The sequence below is a fragment of the Corapipo altera genome, unplaced genomic scaffold (genome assembly GCF_003945725.1).
Source record: "Corapipo altera isolate COAL_440 unplaced genomic scaffold, ASM394572v1 23b, whole genome shotgun sequence".
NCBI lineage: Eukaryota > Metazoa > Chordata > Aves > Passeriformes > Pipridae > Corapipo > Corapipo altera.
In genome coordinates this window covers 5753809-5779614 of record NW_020884885.1, presented here as the reverse complement: position 1 = coordinate 5779614, position 25806 = coordinate 5753809, and the positions used below count along the sequence as shown (strand labels likewise).

The window sequence follows — 25806 nt, the reverse complement described above, 5'->3', positions numbered from 1 at the left end:
TATTTCATCTCCACAAAGCAAACACTTCCCTTACAAGACTCCTGCAAGCAGTGCAGGTTTGTTGTCAAGCACCCCCATGACCGTTGTTTCCCAGTTCTTGAACCAAGTCAACAGAGGCAATGGGATCTACTTGCATCTCTTCTTAAGAAAAAGGCAGATCCTTTTTGTGTTTTATGCACCTTAATCACATCTCCTGCATGGTGGGAAGAAATATGCAGTAGTGCTGAGGACTGTCCAGCTCTGTCAAGCATATTCTCTATACCTAGTCTTCTATCATGAGAGTTACACTTCAGACCACATAACCATTTCATATGCCATCACCATTTCATGATATAAAGAAGAACAAACACTACATTTTAAAGGGGAAAATGATGTCCCTTCTAGAAAACAAAGGAACCAACCAGGTAAATCACAAAAAAATTAGTTTCTACACTTATGAGAAACCAAGAAGAAATCCCACCCCTGACAGCTGACAGCTTTAAGTGCAGAGAAGTAAACCCCGATGAGGTTCAGCATCTCTTGACTATTTTCTTTCCACAAGCTTTACCTTTGGAAAGAGATGAAGGACAAGCTTTGTAAATTTTTCTGCATGAGAGGGGAAAGGGGGAGGAAAAAATAAAGAAAGTTTGCAATCCAGACGGGAATGTGGGAGGTGGCTGAGATAGCAGAAACTGTCTCAAAGCTGCACCTCTTTCAAATCAATATGCTGCTGTGTGATCTCAGGTCTCTCTTCCCCCTTGCAGTCAAAGCACAGTAACCTTGGGGAGGGCACTGCTGCCAGATAAGCAAGACCTTGGGAACACTCAAGAAAAATGTGGGAAAAAACCTGATAATAAAAAAACCCCAAACATCTGACTTGCCCAAAGTGCCTGGTAGATCCCAGGAATCATGTTCTCTCTTAAGAATGTTTCTTTTTAGCAGAAAATCTTGGTTCTTCCCTCTGAGTCATGTATATGAGACAAGAAGAGAATTGTTGGTTAAATACCCATTCCTAATCCCACCTGTATCTTACCCACCATGACATTTTGTGACAGGCTTGGGACGTTTGGAAGGTGTGAAAGCCAAGCACAATTTTCTCTTGAACTCTGAATAGCAGCTAGATTCCAGAAAGCCCTTAAATTTGAACTTGCTGATATAAATTTTTCCCTGTTTGTGCTTAAAGACAGCTGCAAGCTTTAGATGATGAGGGGGAATAAGAGGAAATGGCAATTTCTTTGCTCACTTCAAGCACAGGTTTCCCATTTACCACATTTATGAAACAGATCATCTGGAGTGCCATCACACAGCATGTACAGGACAAGCAAACGATCAGGGCTAGCCACCACAGGTACAGAAAAAGCAGGTCCTGCCTCACCAAGCTGATTTGCTTTTATGACCAGGTGACCTTCCTAGTGGATGAAGGAAAAGCTATGGATGTAGTCTACCTGGACTTCAGTAAAGCCTTCAATACTGTCTCCCACAGCATTCTCTTAGAGAAGCTGGCAGCCCATGCCTTGGAAAGGTGCATTCTTTCTGGGCTAAACACTGGCTAGATGGCTGGGCCCAGAGTGGTGGTGAATGGAGTTACATCCAATTGGTGGCCGGTCATGAGTGGTGTCAGCCAGGGCTCAGTACTGGGGCCAGCCCTGTTAAATGTCTTTACTGATGATCTAGATAAGGGGATTGAGTGCAACCTCAGTCTGTTCACAGATGACACCAGACTGGGTGGGAGTACGAAGGCTCTGCACAGGGATCTGGACAGGCTGGATAGATGGGTCAAGGCCAATTGTATGAGGCGCAGTAAGACGAAGGGCCAAGTCCTGCACTTCAGTCACAACAGCCCCATGCAGTGCTACAGGCCTGGGGAAGAGTGGTTGGAAAAAGACCTGTGGGTGCTGGTCAGCAGTCAGCTGAACACAAGCCAGTAGTGTGCCCGGGTGGCCAAGAAGGCCAATGGCATCCTGGTCTGTATCAGCAATAGTGTGGTCAGCAGGACCAGGGAAGTGATTGTCCCTTTGTACTTGGCACTGGTGAAGTTGCATCTCGAGTCCTGTGTCTGTTTTGAGCCCCTCACTACAACAAAGACATTGAGGTACTGGAGTGCATCCAGAGACGGGCAATGAAACTGGTGAAGGGTAGAGAGAGTAAGTCATATGAGAAGCGGCTGAGTGAGCTGGGGTTGTTTAACCTGGAGAAATGGAGGTTCAGGGAAGACCCTATCACTCTCTACAACTACCTGAAAGGAGGTTGTAGCAAGATGTGGATTGGCCTCTTCTCCCAGGCAACCAATGACAGGACAAGAGGAAACAGCCTCAAGCTGCACCAAGGGATGTTCAGAATGGACATCAGGAAGAATTTTTTCACTGAAAGGGTGGTTAAAGCATTGGAACGGGCTACTCAGGGAGATGGTGGAGTCAGTATCCCAGGATGTGTTCAAGAAATGAATGGACATGGCACTTAGTGCTACGATTTAGTTGTCATGGTGGTTATCAGTCAAAGGTTGGACTCGATGACCTTGAAGGTATTTTCCAACTTTAATGAGTCTATGGTTCTATTCTATGATATTTAGCTCATTCTGGAGGGTATACACTATGGTTACATAGCTGTTGAGATTCACTTGAGCTCCAAGGGTTCACTTTGCCCTTTGTAAACTCGTCATAAGCCATCTTGCTGTAGCTATCCCACTAACATCTTTTGGATTGTTTTGGAGCACTCCTTCACCCTGTCATCAACAACTGGTATTAACTAGTAAGAGCTGATTTGGAGACTCCTTTGTATTGCAAACATGCAGGCACCAGGAGCTGCCCCTCTGGCCAACTGCAAGGGAGATTTGCAGCATGTCAGACAAATCCATTAGAAGAAAAGCCCACAAGCAATGTAAAGCAGTAGATTAAACAACTAAATAAATAATAGCATACTGCAATGAATGTTAATGTTTGTTCTACCTGTATGCTGGGCACTGGGGAGGAATTTACTGCAGATTCACACATGAGAGACTGGTGCCTGAGTGAAGGCCTTGTGTTCTTTGCTGGAAAGGATGGCAACAGATGCCAGCTGAGAACCTGCCTGGGACTGACTTTTGGAAGAGTTGTCGCTATAGCACAAAGAGGACATGAGTAAGGAGAAAACAGGAAGATGCTTTTCTGAGCACATGGTGTGCGACTGCTACACGGTGTGCGACTGCTGCACCTTCCAATTAGATCTGGCAGCAGCCTAGTCTAGTGCCTGTCTGTCGGCACCTCCACTCTGCACAGACATCTGTGGCAGATGAGCTGAGGTTAACCCATGCCAGCACACGTGCACACTGCAGTCAGCAACACCTGCAATCCAAGGGTTGTTGGAGACATGTCCTGTTCACCGTGTTGTACTGTTCCTAGCTCATCCTCAGGAATCCTGTCTGACCACCAGGACCCCTGACCACACCACAACCAGGATCTTCCAAAAAGCCAAAGAAAGGAAAGGAGACTCTCTAGCAGTTACTTGTGCCACAACTGAATGCAACACTTTTTAGGAGCAATTATGATAAACTGCATTTAGTCTAACTGATGGTGCTAAAATGTACTTTAGAGATAGCAGGAAAAATTGCTGCACCAGCTCTGGAAACCAAAGTAGTTGATAGTAGGCACAGTTGAGATGAGGTAAGCAGTGAATAAGTGCAGAAGAGACCTTCATATTTGCCCTGACTGAACTTGATAGGAAAACAGCAGGGGTGGGGGGAGGAGGCAGGGAAACACATTTGTTTTATTCCAATTCCCCTTAATGTCTCCAAATCCCCACTAAGAATGCTTCTGGATCTGCTTATTCTGGTTCCTGCATTTAGGATTTCACTCTTCTCAAAAATACCGTACTGCCTGTTTTGAGCTGCCTGCCTGCATTAACCAGGACGACCTCCTGTCCTGGAGCCTCTCTGGTACCCGGCAGTGCTGCCATCTAGCAGGGCCAGAGGTGACTGGGCGCTCCGACTGCTGCGACAGTGCAAGGCTTTCCTTAATTTACAGTCTGGAAAAGAAATGCTTCAGGTTGGTAAAAGGCACATAAGGGTCTTGGCCTAAGCATGAATCGCTCTGGAAAATCTGAGCAATATCTTTTTTTCCACTCTCAAGTATTTAAGGGACACGATAATTTACATCCACAGTTTTAGCTGGTGCCTTTTCTTCATACTCAACCAAGTTACTTCTGCTACTAAAGAAAAAAAAAGATGAATAATTATACTGTAATATAGACTAACCTCCCTGCTAAACTAAAAAGCATAAAACCTCTTTTCAGGTCACAAATGAAATTACACTGGGCTGAAGGCACAGTAACATAGTAAAAAGAACCTGAGCAAGCGGGATAACTGTAAGCAATGAGAGCTCATTTTGAGTAATACACAGAAATCCTTTGTTTAGCCCTGTAGATACATAGTTGGAAACACAGTGTAAATCTTTCATGGAAAAGTGCATTGATAAAATAACACATAAATTTAGCTGTGGCTCCTCTGTAAATTGATGAGACAACTGGTTTGCTTCACATCTTCAAACACACAAATGGGAGGGCAGAGCTGCTGGGGGTCCATGGCAGATGCAGTGCAGAGGACTAGAAGCAAAGGGTTGTTGAGTGCCATGCAGTTAAGGGGTCAGCCTGGTACTGCAGGAGGATTTAGTCCTAAATATAGCAAGGGCTATCCTGGGAGACAAGAGTGGGCTGCCGGGAGTCTAACACCATATGAGCAGCTTTAGGTTTTGAGAACAATGATCGTGGCTAAGAGGCTGATTCTCTCAATATGGGCCAAATCCTGGCTACTGGCAAAAAGCCCAAGTGAAAAGGTTTTGGCTGGGGGGAGGAGACAACCTCCTGTAGCATTTGGGAGACCGGCATTTCTTTTCCAAACAATACAATATGTAGGAGTTGCAGCAACAATGATGGAGTTTTTCACTCCTATGCATGCTGTGGTACAGCTATGAGATGTAACTACTTAACCTTTTGGTCAACATCCTGACACTTGCAGGTTGTCTGCAGCTTCCTCTTTGTTTTCTCTGTAGAAAATCCTGCCAAAAAGATTAACTGTGCCATGGAGAGGAACATGCAGAGTCCCTCATGCAGCAGAAGGAAATTCTATTGCAGTTGGGCAGTCTGTGTCCCATACGAGATGGTGACAGAGCAGGATACAACCCTACAGAAACAAGCAGGATACAGCTTCTGAGTAAAGGTGGCTATGCTGAGATAGGGAACACCAGCCCTGCTTGGATGCCTACCTAGAGAACACGAGTTGAATATATAAACAGTTTTCCATGCCTCATCAACATCTGGGCTGTAAGATATCTGCTGCTGTATCATTTTGGACTGCCTTTAAATGGTTGAGCTTAAGCTCTTGGAGTCCAAATGTGTATCGAAATCTTATAACTGCCAACGAACTCCATCCTGACAGCCCACATTCATACCTGCTGTGGGCTGAGAAGGGAAGATGTGAAATGCATTGCTGATAAATCTTCCCAGGGATTTTTGTTTTAATTTTTAATTAGAAGTGTGAACACTTAAAGAGCTAAAAACCCCTTAATAAAATTAAAGACTACAATGTTCCTGCAGCACATAGGTTTGGTAGGAAGGGACCATACCTCCCATTCTCCATTAGAATTGGACTCCTGGAGTCCTGGTTTCTTGATTAGAAAAGGATGCACTTGCAAGCACTTTCACTTCCTATCTGGGAGAAACAGAATAGCATCAGCAGCTTCCTGACCTGAAGAGGAAATGTTCTTGCTCTAGATCTGACATGCAATTGTTTCTTGCTTTCAAGAAGCACAATGCACACTACTGGCACAGAAGTCCCAGAGTCTGAGTGCTGAATTCAATTTTTTAAGCAAGCTAGGGACTCTCCCATGTAATCCATTTAAAGTTATTTTATGGAGGCACACTGAGGCACTGTTAATGCTCATGCATGTAGTTCTAGATAGCTTGGCAGGATCAGCACCCTGAATAACAGGCAGACTATTGTCCTGTGGGAATATGCTGACTGTTCTTGTCAACCCATTCCCATGATCTTTCATTTGGAGAGATCTGCTGCCTTCTGTCACTGTGTGTGCAAGGAAAGAGCTCACCTCTGACTTTTTCCTGACCCTTTTTCTGCTTGTGTGTGACAGAAAGGCATAGCATAGACAGTAGTTTGATCCCTGATGCCTTCAGAGACAGAAAGGATGTTAGTTGTTTTTCATGTAACATGACTACTAAACCACAAATTAAAATGGAAGGCAAAGATAAAAGAAGTACGTTCTGATGTGTGGTGCATAGGTACATTTCGAAAAAAACCAAAAAAAACCAAACCAAAACAGGAAAGTAACAACACAGTGTCTGCTCCTATGTAAATCTCTGCTTCAAGTCTTTTGTTTCCTGCTTTGTGCAGAATCAGACACACCACATAAACCTCCACCATCACCTTCCTGGTTTTCCTCCAGACGCCTGTTCTTCTGGCTTTATTTGTGGGGCTCTTGATTTTAGATTCTGTTTGGTTGTAGGTTGTTTTGTGAAATCCACAAAGGAAGGAGCTTGCATTTTTGCTTCTAAGTGTAACAAATTCACAACTGTGAGACTTTGCGTGTTTTCTAGAGTCATCATAAACCAAAGACAACTGGAGTGCAGTGTAAGAACAGATTTTCTCCTCCAGTCCCACAGAATCAGAGCAAAGGAGAAGAGAATAAAGGTCAAGTCCTTGTGCACTCCCTAACCTCCACAGGAAGGTCCAGGATGTCAGAAGCTTCCAGGAACCCTGGGCACACCATCCACGTATAAATACTGATGCAGTGCAGCAATGCTTTCAATTCCCTGTAGCTCAGGTGCCAGCAGCACTGAGCAGCACTGGCTCAGGTGAACTTGAGCCCCCTTTCCAGGAAGAGCACCTGGGTCTGTCCCATACCCCCTTGCTGGCTGCCTGCACTGCCAACCGGAGCTGCTTTGCTGTTATCCTGATTCTCCATGCTTAGTCACCATCCTTTACAGGCGTGCATGTAACTGGGGTGACTGGGTGAAACTTTAAGAAAATAGGAATAATATTTCATCAAGTTCTTACATGAAAGATGATACAGACACACAATGAACGATTATTTCCATATTTTCCTTCCATGCTGTTATTTTGCTCAAGACTTACAAAGAGTTCTGTATGCCTACTGAATAGGCACCAGACACACTACTCTACATGCTTGCTTTCACATCCTGTGCATGCTTGAAAAGACAAAGTCAGAAGAAGAAAAGTCACCCCTCATTTTCCCTTCTTGGTAGAAAATGACATTCCACTTCCAAGAGATCTTTGCTTAAACCTGGAGTTTGGTTTTGAATTCAACAGGATCATGTCAAGTTCTGTCAACACTCCCAGCTTCCTGACCAAACCAGAATGCGAGATGATGACTGCTCACTGATGAATCCTGCAAGGACTCGTATCTCTATCACAGTCCAGAAAAAACTGAACCAACACCAGGGACAGCTGAGAGCATGAACTGGGCCCAAATCTCAAATCTCAGACTATGTTTAAGGAAGAAATTTTTTCCAATGAAGGTAGTGAAACACTGGAACAAGTTGTCCAGAGAGGTGGTGGATGCCCCATCCCTGGAAACATTCAAGGTCAGGATGGACTCTAAGCAACTTGATATAGTTAAAGATGTCTCTGCTCATTGCAGGGAGTTGAACTACATGAATTTTAAAGGTGCATTCCAACCCAAATTATTCCATGATTAATATCTGGGACAGGTACATTTCTGGTTTAAGCTGTCTGCAGTTTGGCATTGTAGTCTAAATTTGTTCTGGAATTGCCAAGGATCTGCAAAGTACAGTTAAAATCCCTAATTGAGCCTTGATTAGAACTGAATTTCTCTGCATCATCTTCACAGAAACATTAGCTCATTAGTTCATGTAAAGGAGTGTCAATCTAAAACTATTTTATTTATTAAAGAGTAAAAATAAACAAAGAAAACAGGAAAGCAATTCCAAAGACAACTTACCTTACTTGAGAGTACCTGGGTCTGAAGCCTACCAATAAACGCAGACTAAATGTCCCAAAAAACATTACTATGAGAAGACATAATGCATTCTTGTGATACTAGCTCTCAACACCAAGGGACCGAGGAAAGGATTAAAGACTTTCTGAAGGCAGAAAGACATTTCAGGGGAGGCACGGAGATGCTTGACGGGGGTACAGGGAGAATGGCTAAAAAATTAATAATGTGTTGTACAGATAAGCCATAATTGTCACACTCACAGCTCTATGTTTCCATGTTAAAGATGAATTACTTTGGCTGTCAGCAGCTTCATTAGCCAAAAGAGGCCATTCAGATGGACCCAAACCTATTTACTTTCCAGAGCTGGCGGTGCCTGCTTCATATTGCGGGGCCCCACATTGGTTTTCAGTGATGTTGATAACTCCTGTGGGAGCTTACATCTTGCTAAGTACTTCACTGTTTAATTGAACTGACCTTTCCTGATGGTGCCCCTTGTATTAAAAGCTGCTTTACTCCCCAGTGAAAATGGTTTGATAATCATAATATTTTACTCAGAGGACAGTTGTTTAAGAGCAGAAAATAATCAGCTAAATTGGTAGGCTCCCCTCTGGAGGGGCCCAGCACTAAAATGACAAAAGGTGCTGCAGATCAAGAGAGCTGGCAGAGCTGATGATCAGGACAGAGCTAGGAGCTGTGCTGTGCTGCTTGAGGATCGGGAACGCCAACAAACTGGAGAGCTGGGGGGAGGTGAGCGCAGGTTGAGTCAGTACAGCATGCTCTGCTCAGAGCCCAGGCGTGTTGGCACGGCTTGAGCGGGGCACGGGATGGGCAATGCCACATGTGGGAGACACAGCAAGAGAGACAGTTCTGTGCAAGCACAGACCTGGTGCAGGACTGCAGAGTGCAGCAGCAGTGAGGGACACACAGCAGGGCAAGTATCTTAAGCTGAGATGGGGAAATGGCAAAACAAACACTTGCTTCTGTGGTACAGGAATCCATCTTAGAGGTCTGTCTGAGATAATAAATGCATATCAAATTCAGGTTTGGATTAGGAGCCCTTTGAGGACTGAGATTTGGAGATGAGATTTTCTTAAACAGAGGAACCATTTGCTTTCAGACCATTAGTGGCCTGGGGACAAAGAGGTTTGAAGTGAGAGGCATGTTTGCCTGGAGCCCCCTTTTCTCCCTGTTTTCTTCTCGCTACTTGTCTTACCAGATGGTTGAACAGCATCTGGGAGAGCTTTTTGGGGCTTGCAGCCAAGGTTGTGCAAAGAAGCACATCCATGTAGACGTAGCTGGAAACACAATGTAAATCTTTCATCAAAAGACACAATGATAAAGCACCTGATAACAGACAATTCTTTGTTTTCAACTTACTGTGATAATGCATTTGCTCACCTCAGTGTGCTCTGCTACACCTTCTCCTTCCCAAGGACAGCAATGTGTTCATTTCCAGAGCTTTTTATACAGAACTGGCATTTTGGGGGTCTCTCAAATCAGGACTAGAGTGCTACATTACCTTCTCCTATTTTTTCACTGCAGGAGTAACAATTTATTTTTTTTAGTTCAGCTAACATTTTTCTTTCCTCTTAGTGTCTCAGAGTTGCAGGCATTCAAAGAATGTTCTGTTGAGTAAACTAAACTTTTTCTTGTTCTTTATTTACAATGACATTTCAGTTGTTTTCCTCTTCGTGCTAAAGCTACACAGGACAGGACAACACTCATTTTCTCTCCAACTGGGAGTGTTTTGACTGGTTGTGTCTGATTGAGTCCCTAAGAACGTGGGATGTGTGGGAGCTCCCATGGGCTCCTGGTGCCAGGTTGCCAAGATAAGGCAGCTGCTGCAGATTTCTAGACAAGAGCCTCCAAGGTGTCAGGGGTGAGCTGGGGGAGACACCAGGACAGTACCTGGGAGATTTAGAGTGTGCTGGGGGGACCTACATTGGGTCCCACGAAGTGGATGTGCAAAAAAAAATTGTCCCCTCTCCTGGATGAGCCAGTAAAAGTCCATATTGCTCCAGCTCTGTCAGGGCACTACATCCTTCAGCAGTGTCCTGCTTCTTCCTGCTTTTGTTAGACAGATTTTCTCGGCTATCAGATCAAGCAGTCACAAACAGCTTCCTTGGCCCTTGGAGATTTACCAGAAGTCCACTGCACATGAAGGTAACTGGGCTCACCTTCCATTGTGCTACCCTCTCTTGGCATAGACTTAGTCTCCCAGATGACCATAGCTGGGTCTAAAGGTGCCTCATACTTCTGTGTCCGTGAACCACAACAAATGAATTGAGGACATCTGTCAGCATAAAAATCCCCTGAAATAAAATTTACCCAAGGATCTAAAATTGCAGTTTAACTGCAAGGGCTCCAGCTTGATTTTATCAACTTCCCTTTGAATGGCAATTACATTGTGAACTGATCAGTTCAAGCCTAAATGCTCTGTGTCTTCTTTTAACTAAACACTCATTGTCTAAATATCCTTCTTACTCTTAGTACTTCGACTTACCAATTTAATCAATTCCCCCATTATTCACCTATATGCTCAACCCTGCATTTTGCCATCATTATTTTTTTCAGGTGTTGTAAGGAGTTCTTGCTCATTATACTGCCAAGCAAAGAATACATCTTAGCCAGAATGTTTTCATACTCCTGTATTTCTCAGCTTAAACAGGACATTTAAGTTGCTTGATATTCACAGGGGATCTCCTTGAAACTTTGCGTACATTCCTTCTATTCTGGCCCCAAGGAAGGAACAAGACTGCATTCAGGAAAATACAGTAAATGATGCTGGTTTGAAAAATTCATTGCCTAACCTTGTATAAGTGGTCCACAACATCTCCCCTGAGATGGAAATATTTTGTTAGTGAAGTATTTTGAAGAACTGCCTTTGAATGCCAATTAAAAAATCCCCCAAAAACAGAACAGAAATTCTTTTCGTTTGTTGTTAGTTTTACTACATGCTTTGAAAAAAAATGAATATGAGGAAGATATCTTTTATGTGTGTCCCTGGTAATATTTGTCAAATGATCCCTTCTTCCTTTTTCTTTTATAACAATTACAAAATTGTATTTTCACTTTCTCAGAAGGTTATGCAGCTTTATCCTTGCTTGTAACAGTTTTTTTCAAATTATCTATTTTCCTAAAGGCATTTTCCCTGTACAGTTTATCAGTAAAATTTCCCTGAAAAATCTGGGGCCCTTAGGAGGGAAGGATTAAGCTCACTATGTTGCCTACTGTCCTATTATTACTCTAAGGCATTGTCTGGTGGACAAATTTCTTGCTGTGTTGGAGGGAGCTGCTGCATTTGAGATTTGATGGGGGAATATAATTATCTATAAGTAAATAAATGACAGAAAAAGAGTATTAGCCAGGATTTTGATATGATATCAGGCATTCTGTAAATATGTCTGAATTCGGTGACAGGGAGTACAGAGAGACAAACTGAACTTTATAGCACTCTTTCATCTATGCTTTTTCTGAGACATAACTCCAGCTTGTAGTGCCTTGCAGACTTGTAGATTTTGGAACATTTGTTCCCAGAGGAGCATTAGCCTGTTGTAACAGATAGATTCAACGAAAATATCATTTACCCAGTTTGAATAGATATCCTCAAAGTCACTTCAAACCGTGCATCTCCTTTACTTACAAGTGAGCAGTGACAATGTGATAGTGGAATATCACAGTAAAAATGAGAGTAGTTCTATAAAACCAAAATCAGACCTGTGCGTCTTCATATGTATATCTTCCTGGGTCTTTGACATTTTGGCTTGTTTTCTCATAGCTGTGGGAATCCAGGTTGATAGCACTTTGGGCCCCAGGAGCTAGAAACTCTTGCCAGATTTCTTCCACTCTGGTGGTTACATCCTGTAGAGGTTGTTTCTTGAGATCTTGGACAGCCAACCAAAACCTGTACTAGGTAAAAATTAAAAGGGCAGAAAAGAGAAAAAGATAGAAAGCTAGGTAAGACATTGTGAATAAGCCTGGGCAGAGTCCCAAAATACAGACACAGAACCTAATCTCGCATCTATCAGAATTCACAGAAGACTCTCCATTTAGCATGATTTCAGGGGGAAAGTGTAGTGTACTTTACACTTTAAGATGTGATATGTTCTTATTCAAAGTGCTCCTGCAGAAGTGTCAGATTAGTTATGCAAACAGGAAACCTCCAGAGCCATGCAGGTGGAGTAGGGGAGCAGGCTCTGCCTCCCACAGCCCCACGGCAATGTGCCAATGTGCTGGTCATTCCTGCCTGCAGGATCAGTCATCCCGAGGGGATGCAAAATGCAAAACAAACTTAATATTTGTATCATTTCCAATGTGAAGTTGTAGCAATGGCACTTAGAGAAACCTTTTTTTTTAATATATTACTCATAAACTGACCAGCATTCAGATGGATGCCGTGGGAAGAGATCAGAGAATCACAGAATATGCTGAGTTGGAAAGGACCCATAGATGAATCTTGTTATGGCCATACTCCAATTTTCTTGACTAGGCCATGCTTACGGACTAAAATGAATTCATAAACATTGAGAAGATAATCTCTTTCATGGCTAAGGGCATAATCCACATCTTGATCTGTGAAACCAAAGGCCAGAGAATATTTTTGCAAGAATGACATGCATGTCTTTTACCCTAGGAAAAAGAAAAGGCATTTTGTTGGCAATGCTAATTTTATTTATTGTTGACAGAAATATGCTCTTTCAGATGATTAATTCAGAAGATGCATGGTACCCAGCAGCATTTTGTTTTGGTTAACTCTATCTTCCAGCAAGAAGGTATCCCTGGGGATTATCTGCCGTGGGTACCCAGGTCCTACAACAGGGCTGAACAGGTACAATAGTGCTCTGGAGGGAGTGCTGAGGGCTACAGGGCAAATAGGTACAGAAGGGACCTTTGCAGCCACCTCCAATAACCAGCTCTTTCCTAGCCCCTGGCAAAGAAGCCCATTGTCCAGGGATGACAAGGGCAGGGTTCACCTTGGCTGCTACTGCCCTGCACTGCTCTTATGTACTCACCTCTGCTTAGCAGACTGTGTGGCAGGGACAGGGTTTGTCTGGGTCACTGCTTGTTCAGGGCACCTGCAAGAGCTGCACAACTTAGAAAATCCCATGTCTCCCTTATAAACCAGTTGAACTTTCACTGAAATCCTGATTTCTCACCCCGAATGATTCAGTGGTGCCAGCGTGCTGCCACTAAGGCAAATGTTCCTCCATGGTGGAAGGAGGAAGATATAGACTGTCCCAAACAAAAACCCTGATGGCAGTGAGGATAGGTGGAGAAGCCAGCAGCCTTGTGACTCCTGTGCTGTTTCTGACACTCAGAAACTCACTCACTTCCCTACTGACTGGAGGCAGTACCTAACCACCCTGGAAACAGTGGGGTTATCACAATCAAATGAGGCCATGAACCGATGTAGTCTGGTCACCTACATGCAATAGAGGGAAACAGTCAATTGGGGAAAAAAAGACATCCACGCTGCATGCAAGGCCAGGCTAGATCCTCCTTGCCTGTCCGCTGCTTCTCCCCTACCATAAGAAGGCCTAATGTCACAGCCTTGACCCACCCAAGCCAATTCCTTCATACGGTTTTTCCACCTCCCTGGCAGGCTGTCAGTAAAACGGACTGGGGTACACTCAGATGCAGTATCAGTACTGTGGAGTCACGTACTTGTGGTGCTCACATAGTGATATTTGGTTTTATAAACTGAAACAGAGTATTTGGGGTTGGCGCAGGGGTGTGCGTGGTTGGTCCTTTTCCATCTATGAGATGTTAAGTGCACCTGGTGTCCTGCCTTGTTATTTGAACTGTGACACGCCACTTATCACATGCATGCAGAGAGTGAAGAGTAGCACTCACACTGCAATAATCTGATGGCATATGTGGCTTCTGTTACTTGAAATATTTTATCATTCAATTTCAGATGCAATGGGAACATGTGAATGTAGAAAAGGCATAGGAGAAAAGATGCTAATCATTGCAGAGTAGCTGGGACACTTCAGACAAACATTTGGCTATAGAGAATGTTTTCTGCTGGCTTATCTTCTGCCCCTAGGAAGGCGGGTTGGGAAAGCACACTCGTGAGAGAACTGGGAACGCTGTGAAGTGACAGCTTGCCAGAACAGGAGTACCATCCATTTTAATAACCATTTGGCTCAATCTGAAAACCAACCAACCAGACCAACCTGACAGTAACAAGAACAAGCTCTTTTTACTGCAAGCAATTGAGTTCATGCCCAAGGCTGGACGTCCTCTTCAAGGCAAAGGGGAGTTTTGTCTTGGTAAAAATTTCAAAGCTATTCACTACAGCTGGCATCTGAAAATCAAGGAACATCAAAGAGGAGTACCCAGTCCCACAGCTTCAACTCCGAGGCAAATTCTCTGCCATAAGGATACATGCTGAAGCCAATGCATAAGCAGGGCTCCCTATGGGATTTACAGCATTTAAGAGAGAATCAGGTATTTCTGTCCAGCAAATGAGCAGACACACAATGACTGCGCTGGAATTTCTGCTCAATAAAGTGCAAATGCATTCCCTGAATCACTTCTGCAATTTCTGAAGTGCAAGCCCAACCCCAAGTTCACCCCAAGGAGTCAGAAGATCCTGTATTGCCTCCTCCCCTTCTGTAGGAGGCAGATTTCCAGTAGACACCTCTTGCACAGGGCAGGGGAGGATTGAGATGTCCTTGTGTGTCCTCTCCACAGGTGCTCTATAAGCAGAGAAGGACTGGCACAGGGACTGTCTGCACAGAGGGAACAGCAGCATTGATCACATGTTCTTCGTCCTTTATAAAACAGCATGTAAGGTCTGGCAAAGGCTGATAATATGATGTCCTAGTGCTGTCAGTGGCATAAGCCATTCCAGCCGCATCCAGCCTGTAATTAAACTGCTGTCACTTGCAGAAGATATCCCATAGTGGCACTTTATCCTCCACAGCTCCCTTAAGGCACAGAGAGCTCCTGAACCTCAGTACACCTGCTCTGCCTCCCAGCAGGGCACTGTAGAGTGCTTGGTCACCGCTGTTCACAGATGTTCCTCAGTGAAAAGACTGCTGGGGCAAGACAGGGAAGGTATGTTTTAAAACAATTAATTTTAAAACCTGATCAAGAGGCAAAATATGGATGACTCCAGAGACTGAGGAACAACTGACAAGATAAGGGCAGTATTGTATCCCCTTCTTGGGGGAGGACATGGTCCCTCTGGCTTGACAGTGAAATCACCAAGTCTCCAATAGGAGGCTGGAATCTGAGCTCACACCTCTCATTGCCTCAGCAGCTCCATGTCAGTATCTGGTGCACCTCCTGTATTGCACCTCTAGCCATTCACAAACCTTGTTCTCACTTCATTCACCAAGAGAAGTATCCTTTGAACATCTCAGTCGGGATGGGAAATAAATGAAAATAATAGGTATAAATCTACATGCAGCTCAGGCAGGGGCAATAATCACATCTTTTTGTTGTTTAACAGCCAGATCCTTGGTATGGTGAGCCTGGGGTGGCCAAGACCAGCAGAAATCTGTCCTCGGTGGCAAGCTGGGGGCGCAGGGCTGCTGCGAGGTTGTGTGCTGGGGCACAGGAGACTCCCCGAGGAGGCCGCAGTGTCGGTGGGGACGGGGGAAGGCGTCCCGCAGGCCTCCCCCTCACCGTCCTTCCTCCCCTGCTCTGCTGTGCTGTGCTCTGCTCTCCTCTCTCAAGCCATGCACCCAGCACCCGCAGTGCAAGTCCCTCGCCCTGCTGCCTGTCCGTTCTCTGTGGCTGGAAAGCCCTTTATTCTCTGTATCTGGGCAGCGCCCTCCGCCCGCCGGCGAGCGAACCCGCTCCCCCTGAGCCCCGGGCCCGGCGCGAGGCCGCCCCGCGCTCCAGCCCCGCGGCCCTCGGCGCGGCCCTGCGGCGGAGCTGCGGCGCCGCCTGCTGGACAGGGGGACCCGCCCGGCCACGGCACTGCCCCGGCACCGCAGAGCCGCTCCGGGAGCTTGGGCAGCGCCTGGAAACTGCTCGGGAAACGCTTTTTGTTCAGTAAACTAAGGGCTTGGGGTGTGCGTGTGTGTGTTTACTTAATACACCAGCTCTCCTCGCTGCCTGAACCTCTCTCTTCCTGACGAAACCTGGAAAAAAAGTTATTGGCAACACGTTGTAGCCATTATGAGTCATGTAAGATATAAACACTTTCTTGCAGGTAAAATTCCATTCTGGCTAAACTCCCTTTTCAACATATGCTCACAATCAATAAGGCCCAGACCGCCTGCATCCATGCACCACCAGCTCCACAGCACATTCCCACAAAGCATCATGTGTTCCCCATTTAGGTCTATAAACAGGTGTGCAGCCTCCTTTTCCTTTGGGTGAAACTCCCATGGCTGATATTCCCACTTTGCTGTGTCTCTTTCCAGCTGACACTCTTTGAAGTTGGGGGGAGGGAGGGGAAATCAATCCATCAGTTAGATGAACATCTCAGAAATCTCAAGATGTCCCAGGAGATTCCCAGGTCATAAAAAATGTATAATAACTCTCTGATGCCTTTCCTTTCCCTTTCCCTTCCCTTTCCTTCCTTTTAATTGAAGCTTGGAATTTTGTCTGCTATATTTTGGGTACTTCAAAAATCAGCAAAGTCAAAACAAATTGTAGATGAAAGATAGCAACTGAGAGGAGATATAAAAGAGAGAAAGGAAAAGAGTTAAAATAAAAACAGAGAGAAAAATATCCAACTGACTGGCTTTCCTGCTCTCCCATAAATAATGGGCAGCCAGTAAATAAGTAAGTTGCAGGGCTCAGCTGAGCCCAGGAGACTGGTGGACATGATCCTGCAAGTTTATTAGAACACAGAAACACAGCTGGAAGGAGATCTGGGAGGTCATTGAGTCTAGTCTGCTGCTATATCTGGCAGTGCCTCACCCGAGACCCCCACCGGGACCAATTTTTCTCAGCTAGGAAAATATGGAAATACCCCACCACAATCAGCCCTGTGATTTGGGACTTGCACCACTGGGCATAAGAGCAGAATTTGGTCCTCTTGCTATACTACTGAATTACATTTATTTCAAGGCATTCTCAAGCACACACTTCATGAAGTCTTTTCTAGTGCTACCAGGAATTTCCAGGTTTTCTCATGTGCCTTAAGTTCAACACAGGCTCTGGCCTACAGGGCTCTGGCCAGTGCTAATGAAGATCTCACTGACACTCCCAAGAGATAATACAACCTGGCTGCAAAAGTTCCCAGATCTCTGGATAGTTACTGGGGCAAGACTCCTTAAAAGATTAACTACAAATGTCATTTTTCTAGCAAGGTTCTAGATGCTGTGCCCTCAAAAAGCTCCTTACAGCTTCCCAGAGTTTGGTGGGACTATCTCATTTCACTGTAGATGTCTACTATCAGACACTGTCATTGAATCAGTCTCCTCAGGCTTATGGTAAAAAGAGACAAGCACTTTACAGTGTAATTTAGGTCCTTTTAGTTTTGCTTCCACTTAAAACTGAAACAAATCCTTCCCAGGTGATTCCCTGATTCTTCTTTGGCTTCTCTTGTCTCTCTCTGTATTAGCCTGGATAATACAGAAGAAAGTGTATCCTTCCAAGCTGTAAACTTAGGTGAGACAGATACCAACCTTGCTGCTGAGCATAACTTAGATTTTCCTTGCATGTTTAAGCATCCAGCAGTTGCTTTCCTTTATGCCACACACTCCAAATGAGAATTGAAGAGCTTTTTCTGCTTCACCTGAACACTACAGAGCCACCTTCTCTCAAGCACCACTGTTACCAATCCACCTTATTCCAGTTTTCTTCATTAATATTTCTGCCTTTGCATTCTGTTATTTAAAGGTTTAAGCAGGCTTGCTAATGCTTATCCAGTATTAGATAATAACAATATACCATGATACCATGATAATGATACCCTAAGAATGATAGCAAAGTTCCCATATTAACTAAGAATGATACCCATGTCTTCCACAAGGATGCAGGATTTAACTTCTCTATGCTAGCCTGCTGACTTGCCACCTCCCTTCACTACAAGCCATCTCAAAACCAAAGAGAATGAACATCAGCAGGAGGAACAGCTCTGACTGACAAAGGGAGGTACATGTTTGCCTTCTCATAATGAAACTTTCTCCATTTGTTTCAGTAGGATGAATGTGGAGGACACCCTCTAGTCATAAAACCTGCTGGATTTCATTGGCACAACCCCAGATATATTTCAGAACACCCATCTTAGGAGTACTTTAATACAGTATATTAATTTTGCACTTCACTACAATTTAATTGCAAATGAGCACCATTGTACATAAGTGCAGTCAGCATATGCAAGTTCAGTACCTTTTCAGCAATAAACTTTCAAGCTCATTTATGTAATTAGTAACACTCCCTTGTTTATTTAACAGTTAACTTTCAGGTTTTTAAAAACAATAAATATAAAAGTGCATTGAGTTTTCACTGTTTTGCTGCTTGCATGCTTTTTGTATTTCCCCTTGGACAGGCAAATCTGATAAATACAGTGGTCAGTTGACTGACTTCATGCTCAGTTGACAGCAGATTTCCAAATCCCAAGAGCAGGCACAGTTCTGCCAGTGAACCTGCAAAGCTCTCTGGCCATCCTTGCCAATGCTCACTCAGCATTCTGGAACAGGATTACCTCAAAGGAAGCACAAGAACAGGTCCCTATACCATATACTGAGACAGAACCACAGCACCACAACAAAGCCTCTGCACCATAATTCAGACTCCGTAAAAAAAGTGGGTTTTACTGGATACCACCATATCTAGGGCAGTCAAATTCCATTACTGCTGGATCCTTCTGTGTCTCTAGGACTAACCAGGGGAATGAGTAGATGAGAACTACTGCAGATAATGCATGAAGTGCCTCTGACCTCTGTTACCTCAGTTTTAAGGAGCAGGTTAAGGATCCCACACATGACTACAAAAGCACAGACTGGCATGCTGACACCAACTCAAGCTTTCCCTTGCTTGCTCTGCTGTTGCTGCTCGTCAGCTTCCTGCTACTGCCCAAATAGATCACCCTTACAGTAAATTGGGCTGTTTGTCACATGCAGGCAAGAGTCTGATCCGTAACCTCAGCCACTGAGTATCATCAACCTCTACCTTTTCAGGCTGCCTCTCTGGCATGAGCCATTTCTCATTTTCTTTGGACTTTGCAGCACCCAGCATTGAAGGTAGTATTTAAATACCTCCAATCCTGAACATGAATCCCACTGTTTGCCCCAGTCCCGTTTCAACATAATCCTGGGAACCTCAGTTTCTCAGAGCTCACTGTACATGTGCTTCTGCTGTTATGGGACTTGGTGCAGCTTGGTTGTATCTGCAGGATACAACAGTACGTTACCTCTCCACAGCAGAAGAGCTGCTTTCCCTAAAATTAACTTCAGGGTTAGGCTTGAATTAGAGTTAAGATTCAAGACAAGGATGATTAAACCTGTGACTGTAAACTGATTAATGCTAGGACAGGAAGGGGACTGATCCTTGCTATGTAAGCATGGCTATGAGTTTAGTTTAGGGTCTATGTGGGATATCTAGCTAGACCTCTCTTTTTCTGTCAGTGTGAGAAGATACTTGGTATCAATAAAGGGAAATGGTTTAATATATTAGTTCTGGGGTATGTAGGGTGACTAATGAATCCTAAGGAGCTGTGTTTAGCACTTAGTTTTGCAGCTGGAAGGGCTGAAGAGACAAGCATTTTCTGAAGGATTGCTACCTCAGAATGAAGCATGCTGTTGTCAACTTTCAATGTCTTTTCATCAGTTCTGCAATGGGACTTTATCTTGGAGTTATGGACAAGGTCAGAGGGCCTGGATTTTACAGGAAAGGTTTTATCTTCATCTAGTGTTGGTTAGTGGCAACTTACTACTGCTGTTTATTCCTGCTGTAGTTAAAGCAGCAGAATTGTGCACAAGAGTTATAGACTCTCAGTCTGATGTAGTATCACAAGGGTGTCTACATAATGTTTCATAATAAAAATGTTGTCTTTTTCATAACTTGAGAAGTCAGATACTCAGAATCCCCACATAGACCAAATGCTATTAAGGTGAGTCAAGCTCTCGAATAGTTAGGAGGTGCCGGAATTAAAAGTAGTTGTTGCAAACCTGTTAGTCAGTGCCAGTACTGCAACAGTGCTTAGCCACATGATCGCTATACTGTTTCCCTCACACAACTGTTGCCACAAATACACATGTAAATCCTATATATTGTTAGGAGGCTTAGTAGCTATATGCTGTCTCATCACATTATTTCAACTTTGCAAACCTTTGCATATGATACCTGACAACACTGGCTCTGCTAAAAACTGCTTCTGAGATTACTTACATAGGTCTAGTATAGGCATCTGTAGCAGTGCTATGGGCCAAATCCTACCATTTTCAACTTTATTCAAATGGGTGTTTTTAGCAGTTCAAGATAGACCAAACATTGCACTTCACCTATGCAAGGGAGTAGTATCAGTCGCATTCATTTAGTTCAAGTCAAAAAAGGTTTCACCTCAGGTTTTCTGAGCTGAATTCTGATTCCAGGAAACGAAGGAACTGGTCTCGTCCTACTGGATCCTTCAGCACCTCATCCATGGAGAAACCCCATCTTTTCACACGCTGCTGACTAGGTTCTTTGCTGTTTGGAGAGAGAAGGGAAAAAGCAGATGGAATGTGCATCTCTGCCTGCTGTCTGAGCAGCTGCTGTTGTTTCTGCTAAGCAGCAAAGGGAGGAAGATTATCAGATGAGATGATGTTTTTTTCTCAAGATTTTGCAGAAATACAAGTTAGCAAATAACATAACAAAGTTTTAAAGACCAGGATCATCATTAAAGCAACTGTACTATCTGGGTGCTACATACATAGCTACATACATAAGAGAGACAGTGAATTACTTGATTTTCAGAGTAACTTCTGGTAGGTTTCATGCAAAGAACAGCATACCATACTCAAATGATTATTCATTATGCACTGCTTGCATATGTCCTCAAATGTACCTTAGGATTTCTTATATGCCAAGGCAGAAATTTTCCAGCAATATTCCCTGGGACACTGGTGAGCTCCAAATCATCTCCTTGTGTCCCACACAGTGCTGGCTGGTCACTTGGAACTGGCTTCAGCTTTTCAGATCCCCATTTGCATTAAAAAAGCACTTTCACTAAGAAGCAGTGCAGACAAGATTTCTAAAAATGATTACTGGTTTGTGGTCTTTTATTTTTCAGTGCCTCTGATTTTTGCATGCCTAAGTCTTGGAAGCCTAAAAAGCATCTTCCTCCTGCTCTCCACAATAATCAGTGTCTCAGCTGGGACACTGAGATGCAGAGGCACCCAAAATCACTAACAACCTTTCCCTAAGGTTTCACTAGGTTCACTAACACCAACTTACATAAGCTGTTGTTTGAATTGCCAGACATGTTGCAGAGACGCCTATGGGGAGAGGTGGTGCATGGGAACCACAACGAGGATCCTAAAAGACAGTCCGCATCAGAGCGTAATCTGGGCTCACAAAGTGTTTGAAAGCTTCTGGTGTGATGGCGTCATACTATGAGACAACCATTAAAATACAGCTCAGCTGCTCACGTTTGTGACAGTAGAGCCATTGTTAACAGTACATATCTATTAAACTGCATGTCTCGTCATGTCCACAGCGATTCCTAATCCTGGAGCCTTAGGGGACAGTGGCGATCTGTGCTGAAGACAAATAAGCCAAAGGGGTAAATAAAATGCCTGCTTTGATTTCCTCTTGGTGTAAAGGCTAAGCAAAATTGATAGGCATTTCCTCAGTCAAAGTGCAGCACACTCCGGATGGCTCCTCCTGCACTCACCCAGGAGCCAGCAGCGCTGCAGACAAGGGTGCAGATGCCTAAGCCTACCTGTTAAGTGAGCCAGCCTGAGCATTAGGACACAAAAGCTATGTTTGTGCAGAGCCATGCATAAGCTAAGCTCAGGGAATTTCTTGCTGAATCCAGAGATCTGTAGCTGTTCTTCTTGCTGCTGCACAATGTTCTAGCACAAAAAAAAAAAAAAAAGGCAAAGTGCTGTCTAAAATTGAATGCTTTCTGTGTCATTTCCCAAGTCCCGATTGCCATGAAGGATGAACTGTAGTGGCACAGGGCTGCCCATACTTAGCAGCCAGCCTTACCATCAGAAGTGAGAGGCTCTTTGTTTTCCTGTGCAAGGGCTCTGCTCTCCTAACTGAGGAAACAGCTTTGCAGGCAACACAAGGGGATCTCGGGGATCATTTAATTATTCATGCAAGTTGCAACTAGATGCAGATGCAGGGAGTTCTCTTACAATAGAGAATAAAATGGAAATACAGAGCTGTTTGTTCTTCCATCTCCAAAAAATACAACTTTCTCTTTTTCATCGGCAGGAGAATCACCTTCCTTAACTCTGAAATCACAGCAGAAGGCAAGCATTTATTTTAAATTCCTATAAAGGCTGTGACATCAGGTTAATTGTATTCTTCAGGGACACAGACATCTTTTCTGGGATTTACAGCTACCTCAACAGATGCAGAAATAATGGATGCCTGGATTACTTTGTGGGTGAGGGTTTCTGCAGAGCAGTATTTTGCAAGGGCTCTATCTGGTACTAGCCCTACTAGGGAGGATGGAGAAGATGAGAGAAACTAACTAAAAGAGAAATCCGAAATATTAAAATTACGTGAAGAGGGGCAGAGGTTAGGGAACTAATGGATTTCTGTGACTACCAGAGAAGCAAGTGAAAGCATCTTTCACGTCCCAGACCATGTGGTTTTTAAACAGGGAAAAAACTTCTCCTTTCCTTCCTATGAATTGGCTTTCTTGGACCAATAGTATCTCTAACTTTAAATTATTATTGAAGAACAGATAGGATTAGATTTAGCATTTTCTTATCAAATATTAGCTAAAGTGAACTCCCTGTTCAGATTCGGTGCCAAATGGCAGCAGCTAAACACTAGGAGAAGCTGCTGAGCCAATGCAGTAATTGGCCACAGGATGTGATTGAGTACTGAAGGTGATATGGGGCATGGTGATTCCATTCAAACCTGCTGTGCGACTTGCAGTGGCAGGCAGGAAGATTTTTGCCCCTCTGTGAGGGCTGTGGATAGCGTATGATGGCAAGAGATGTAGACACAGGCCAGACTTCCCTTGCACCAGCATCAATTGGGTAAAATATGATCTCCATTGCAGTGCTGTGCTTGGGGTTTTTTTTGGAGAAACTCTCTGAGGTGTAGGGCATTGAAAGTCCTACAATCATTCCTCCTCCTTTGCACCTATTAGACACCATACCAGAGACAAACCAGCTTGTTCACCAACATGAGAACAACAGAGTCACTTTATCAATCTACTAGAATTCTGACCTGCCAAGTCTCACACATTACATGTGAGCTACATTCCTCTAGCTCCTGTGCCAAATCCACTTCAGCACAGCAGGAATGGCCATTGCTCTCTAATCCATCCTATTCTGCCAGTAGCACCTTTCATAGGATTCCAAGACACAAGCAGGGCTGGAGCATTGCAGCTGGTGAGGAGCAGAGAGCAGGCTCTCAAGCATCAAAGGAGATGTGCTGGAACAAGTATATCTTAGCAGTATCCTATAGCTGTAGGCTCCTAGACCTGAAAGTGTGTGTGTTCTTGAGAGGTATGAGAACATCCGTTACCTGACTTACAGAGTGCCATACCTCAAGCCATATGGAAGTGGAAGGGCTGAACAATTCACAAACACAAGTGATAAACTTCAGCTATGTACTTGAATCTTTTAAAGATACAGACATACAACTACCTTTCCAAACAGGGCAGTGTGAAGAGCATACAAACGAAATGGCAAGAAAACTCTAACATTAGTTAAGACTACTGATTACTTTTTACCTCATTTCAATGTCCCACAATGCTACATCATCACTTATCCAGGGATTGGAAGGCTCAGCAGGAGTTATAAAAGGGTCATATTCCACATACTGCTCTGTGTAGGCTATTAAACTGACAGGTAAAATAAAAAGAAAAAAAAGAAAAAGAAAGAAAGAAAGAAAGAAAGAGAATCAGGGTTTGAATGCTCAGTCACATGTCAGAGAGGTACAGCTTTTATTGTTATCCTTTTTTTTTTTTTTGGTGTGCTTATTTTTATTTTGTAGGAATTAGTCAGCTTCTCAACAACAATGGGAGACCCTTTTCCCAGGGATGATGCATGCAAGGATTTCTCTGCCACCAGTTCACTGCAGTATTTCCCTCAAGCTTTCTCTATTAAGATGCCCACAAAAAGCCCAATGAGACCAGATTGCTATGGTAGGACTTTCCCCAGAGAACCATGAGATGAATAGGAAGTGTGTGTCATACTGTTCATTTGTTGCATGTTACTATTGCCTCTCACCCTTTTCGTTTTTGCAGACTTTTGCACCCATGTAACTTTATGCATTATGGGAAACTCACCTAAATAGGGTCATGGGCTGTAGCTAAGAATACACTTAAATCTTTGGAGGATCACAGTCCTGAGCATCAAAGCTTTGCTATAGATCATTTTTTGGTTGCATTGGTATATTACTTAGTCTAATGGCACTATTGTAAAATACTTTAACAGTACTTTATAATTAACTTAGACTACGGTAAATTATATGCATGTAGGAAAATCACCTGGCCTTTACACTGGCTTGCTTCATGATGACTCAGTTAAGGCATATAGCCTCTAATCCTCACTAGGATGAGTTTCAAAGAGCTTTCTGGGAAAAGGACTGTGTCTGCTCACATAAGTGATTCAGGAATTCCACTGGGACTGGGGCTAGGGGCACATTTTTACAAAAGAAAGACAGCATATATGAAATAAATCAAAGGAAATTTGTCCTAGTCCATACTGGAAATACTCTAAGGCATTTTTTCTTTTTTTTGCCTACGTCTGCCAAGTAATTAACTAAGTTAATTGTGTCTCATCATACTGAACAACTAATCTGCTTGTACTGTGATTGTCCACGCTAAACTTTACCTCTGGTCTTCCCCATCTCGAAAAGGCAGGAGAATGAAAAGACCCTGTGAAACAAAGGGCCATAGAAGGCAGAAAGTTTCCCTGACCTGCTCTATAGTAATTATTTCTTTTTGTTTGTCCTAGCTCTTATCATGAGGCATTAAAATCATACACTTTTGTAACCACAGCAGGTTCCCATTGCCCCTTAGGGCACTCAGGGCTGTCTCATCTCATTTCATTAATTACATTTCATGACTGCTGTGGGTCAAGGGTTGGAGGAGGGAGCAGCGTCCAATTTCACAGAGTAGCAGCAATCCCTTAGACATCAATGAGAGAGAGGGTTGGTTAAAAGAGAAAAGAAAGTCAAAAAGGATCAATCATGAGATATCTGCTGTGAAACCTGAATTGCTCCTAATAAAATAATAAGGCATTAGAGGTGCTAGTACAAGTACTAGCAAAAATAAAAGGGGGAAAAGCTAAAATGAAACAAGGGGGAATTGCTAAGCACATTTTGCTGATTCAGTATAACGACAGCAGTGGAATCATTGCCTCATTGTCTAAAGAGGCTACAGGCAGGGGAACTCCTAAGGGAAAGCATTTCTGCCAAAATAAAAACCTGAACTTCTGGCCTTTTGGGTGATAAACTGTGTATCTGGTAGAAGAGGTGGTGGGAAGAGTTGAATGAAGGGTGCAGAGCTTGCCCTGAGAACCCAACTGTCTCTCAATCAAGGGGGCCTGCTGAGCCTTCACAGTAACTTTGAGAAGCTGAAAGGATAGCACAGATTTTTTATCTAGGGAGCTGAGATTGCTTCAGGTAGGAAGATGCTCATTTTTTCCCCAGCTATATCTGCGATGCCATGTCTGATGAGATTGTACTAACACTGCACAGTGCAGTCAGGGAAAACAGCAGGTAGAATATATTGATAGTTTTGCTCATCAGTACTCAAATCTCAATGTCTAAACCTGAC

At 43.7% G+C, this 25806-nt stretch overlaps 1 protein-coding gene across 6 annotated transcripts in view; it reads right to left on the bottom strand.

Moving 5' to 3' along the window:
* Window positions 1-25806, bottom strand: part of RGS6 (regulator of G protein signaling 6) — a 265004-nt gene that overhangs the window by 29610 nt on the left and 209588 nt on the right. For 5 of the 6 annotated variants that reach the window (XM_027642017.1, XM_027642021.1, XM_027642019.1 and 2 more), the window contains 3 exons: window positions 23755-23865; window positions 20415-20540; window positions 11658-11844 (listed from right to left, as the gene is read on the bottom strand). In XM_027642017.1, coding sequence (XP_027497818.1) covers window positions 11658-11844; window positions 20415-20540; window positions 23755-23865 — 424 coding nt within the window. The remainder of the gene's footprint in view (window positions 1-11657; window positions 11845-20414; window positions 20541-23754; window positions 23866-25806) is intronic. The other variant, XM_027642022.1, reaches the window with a different exon arrangement.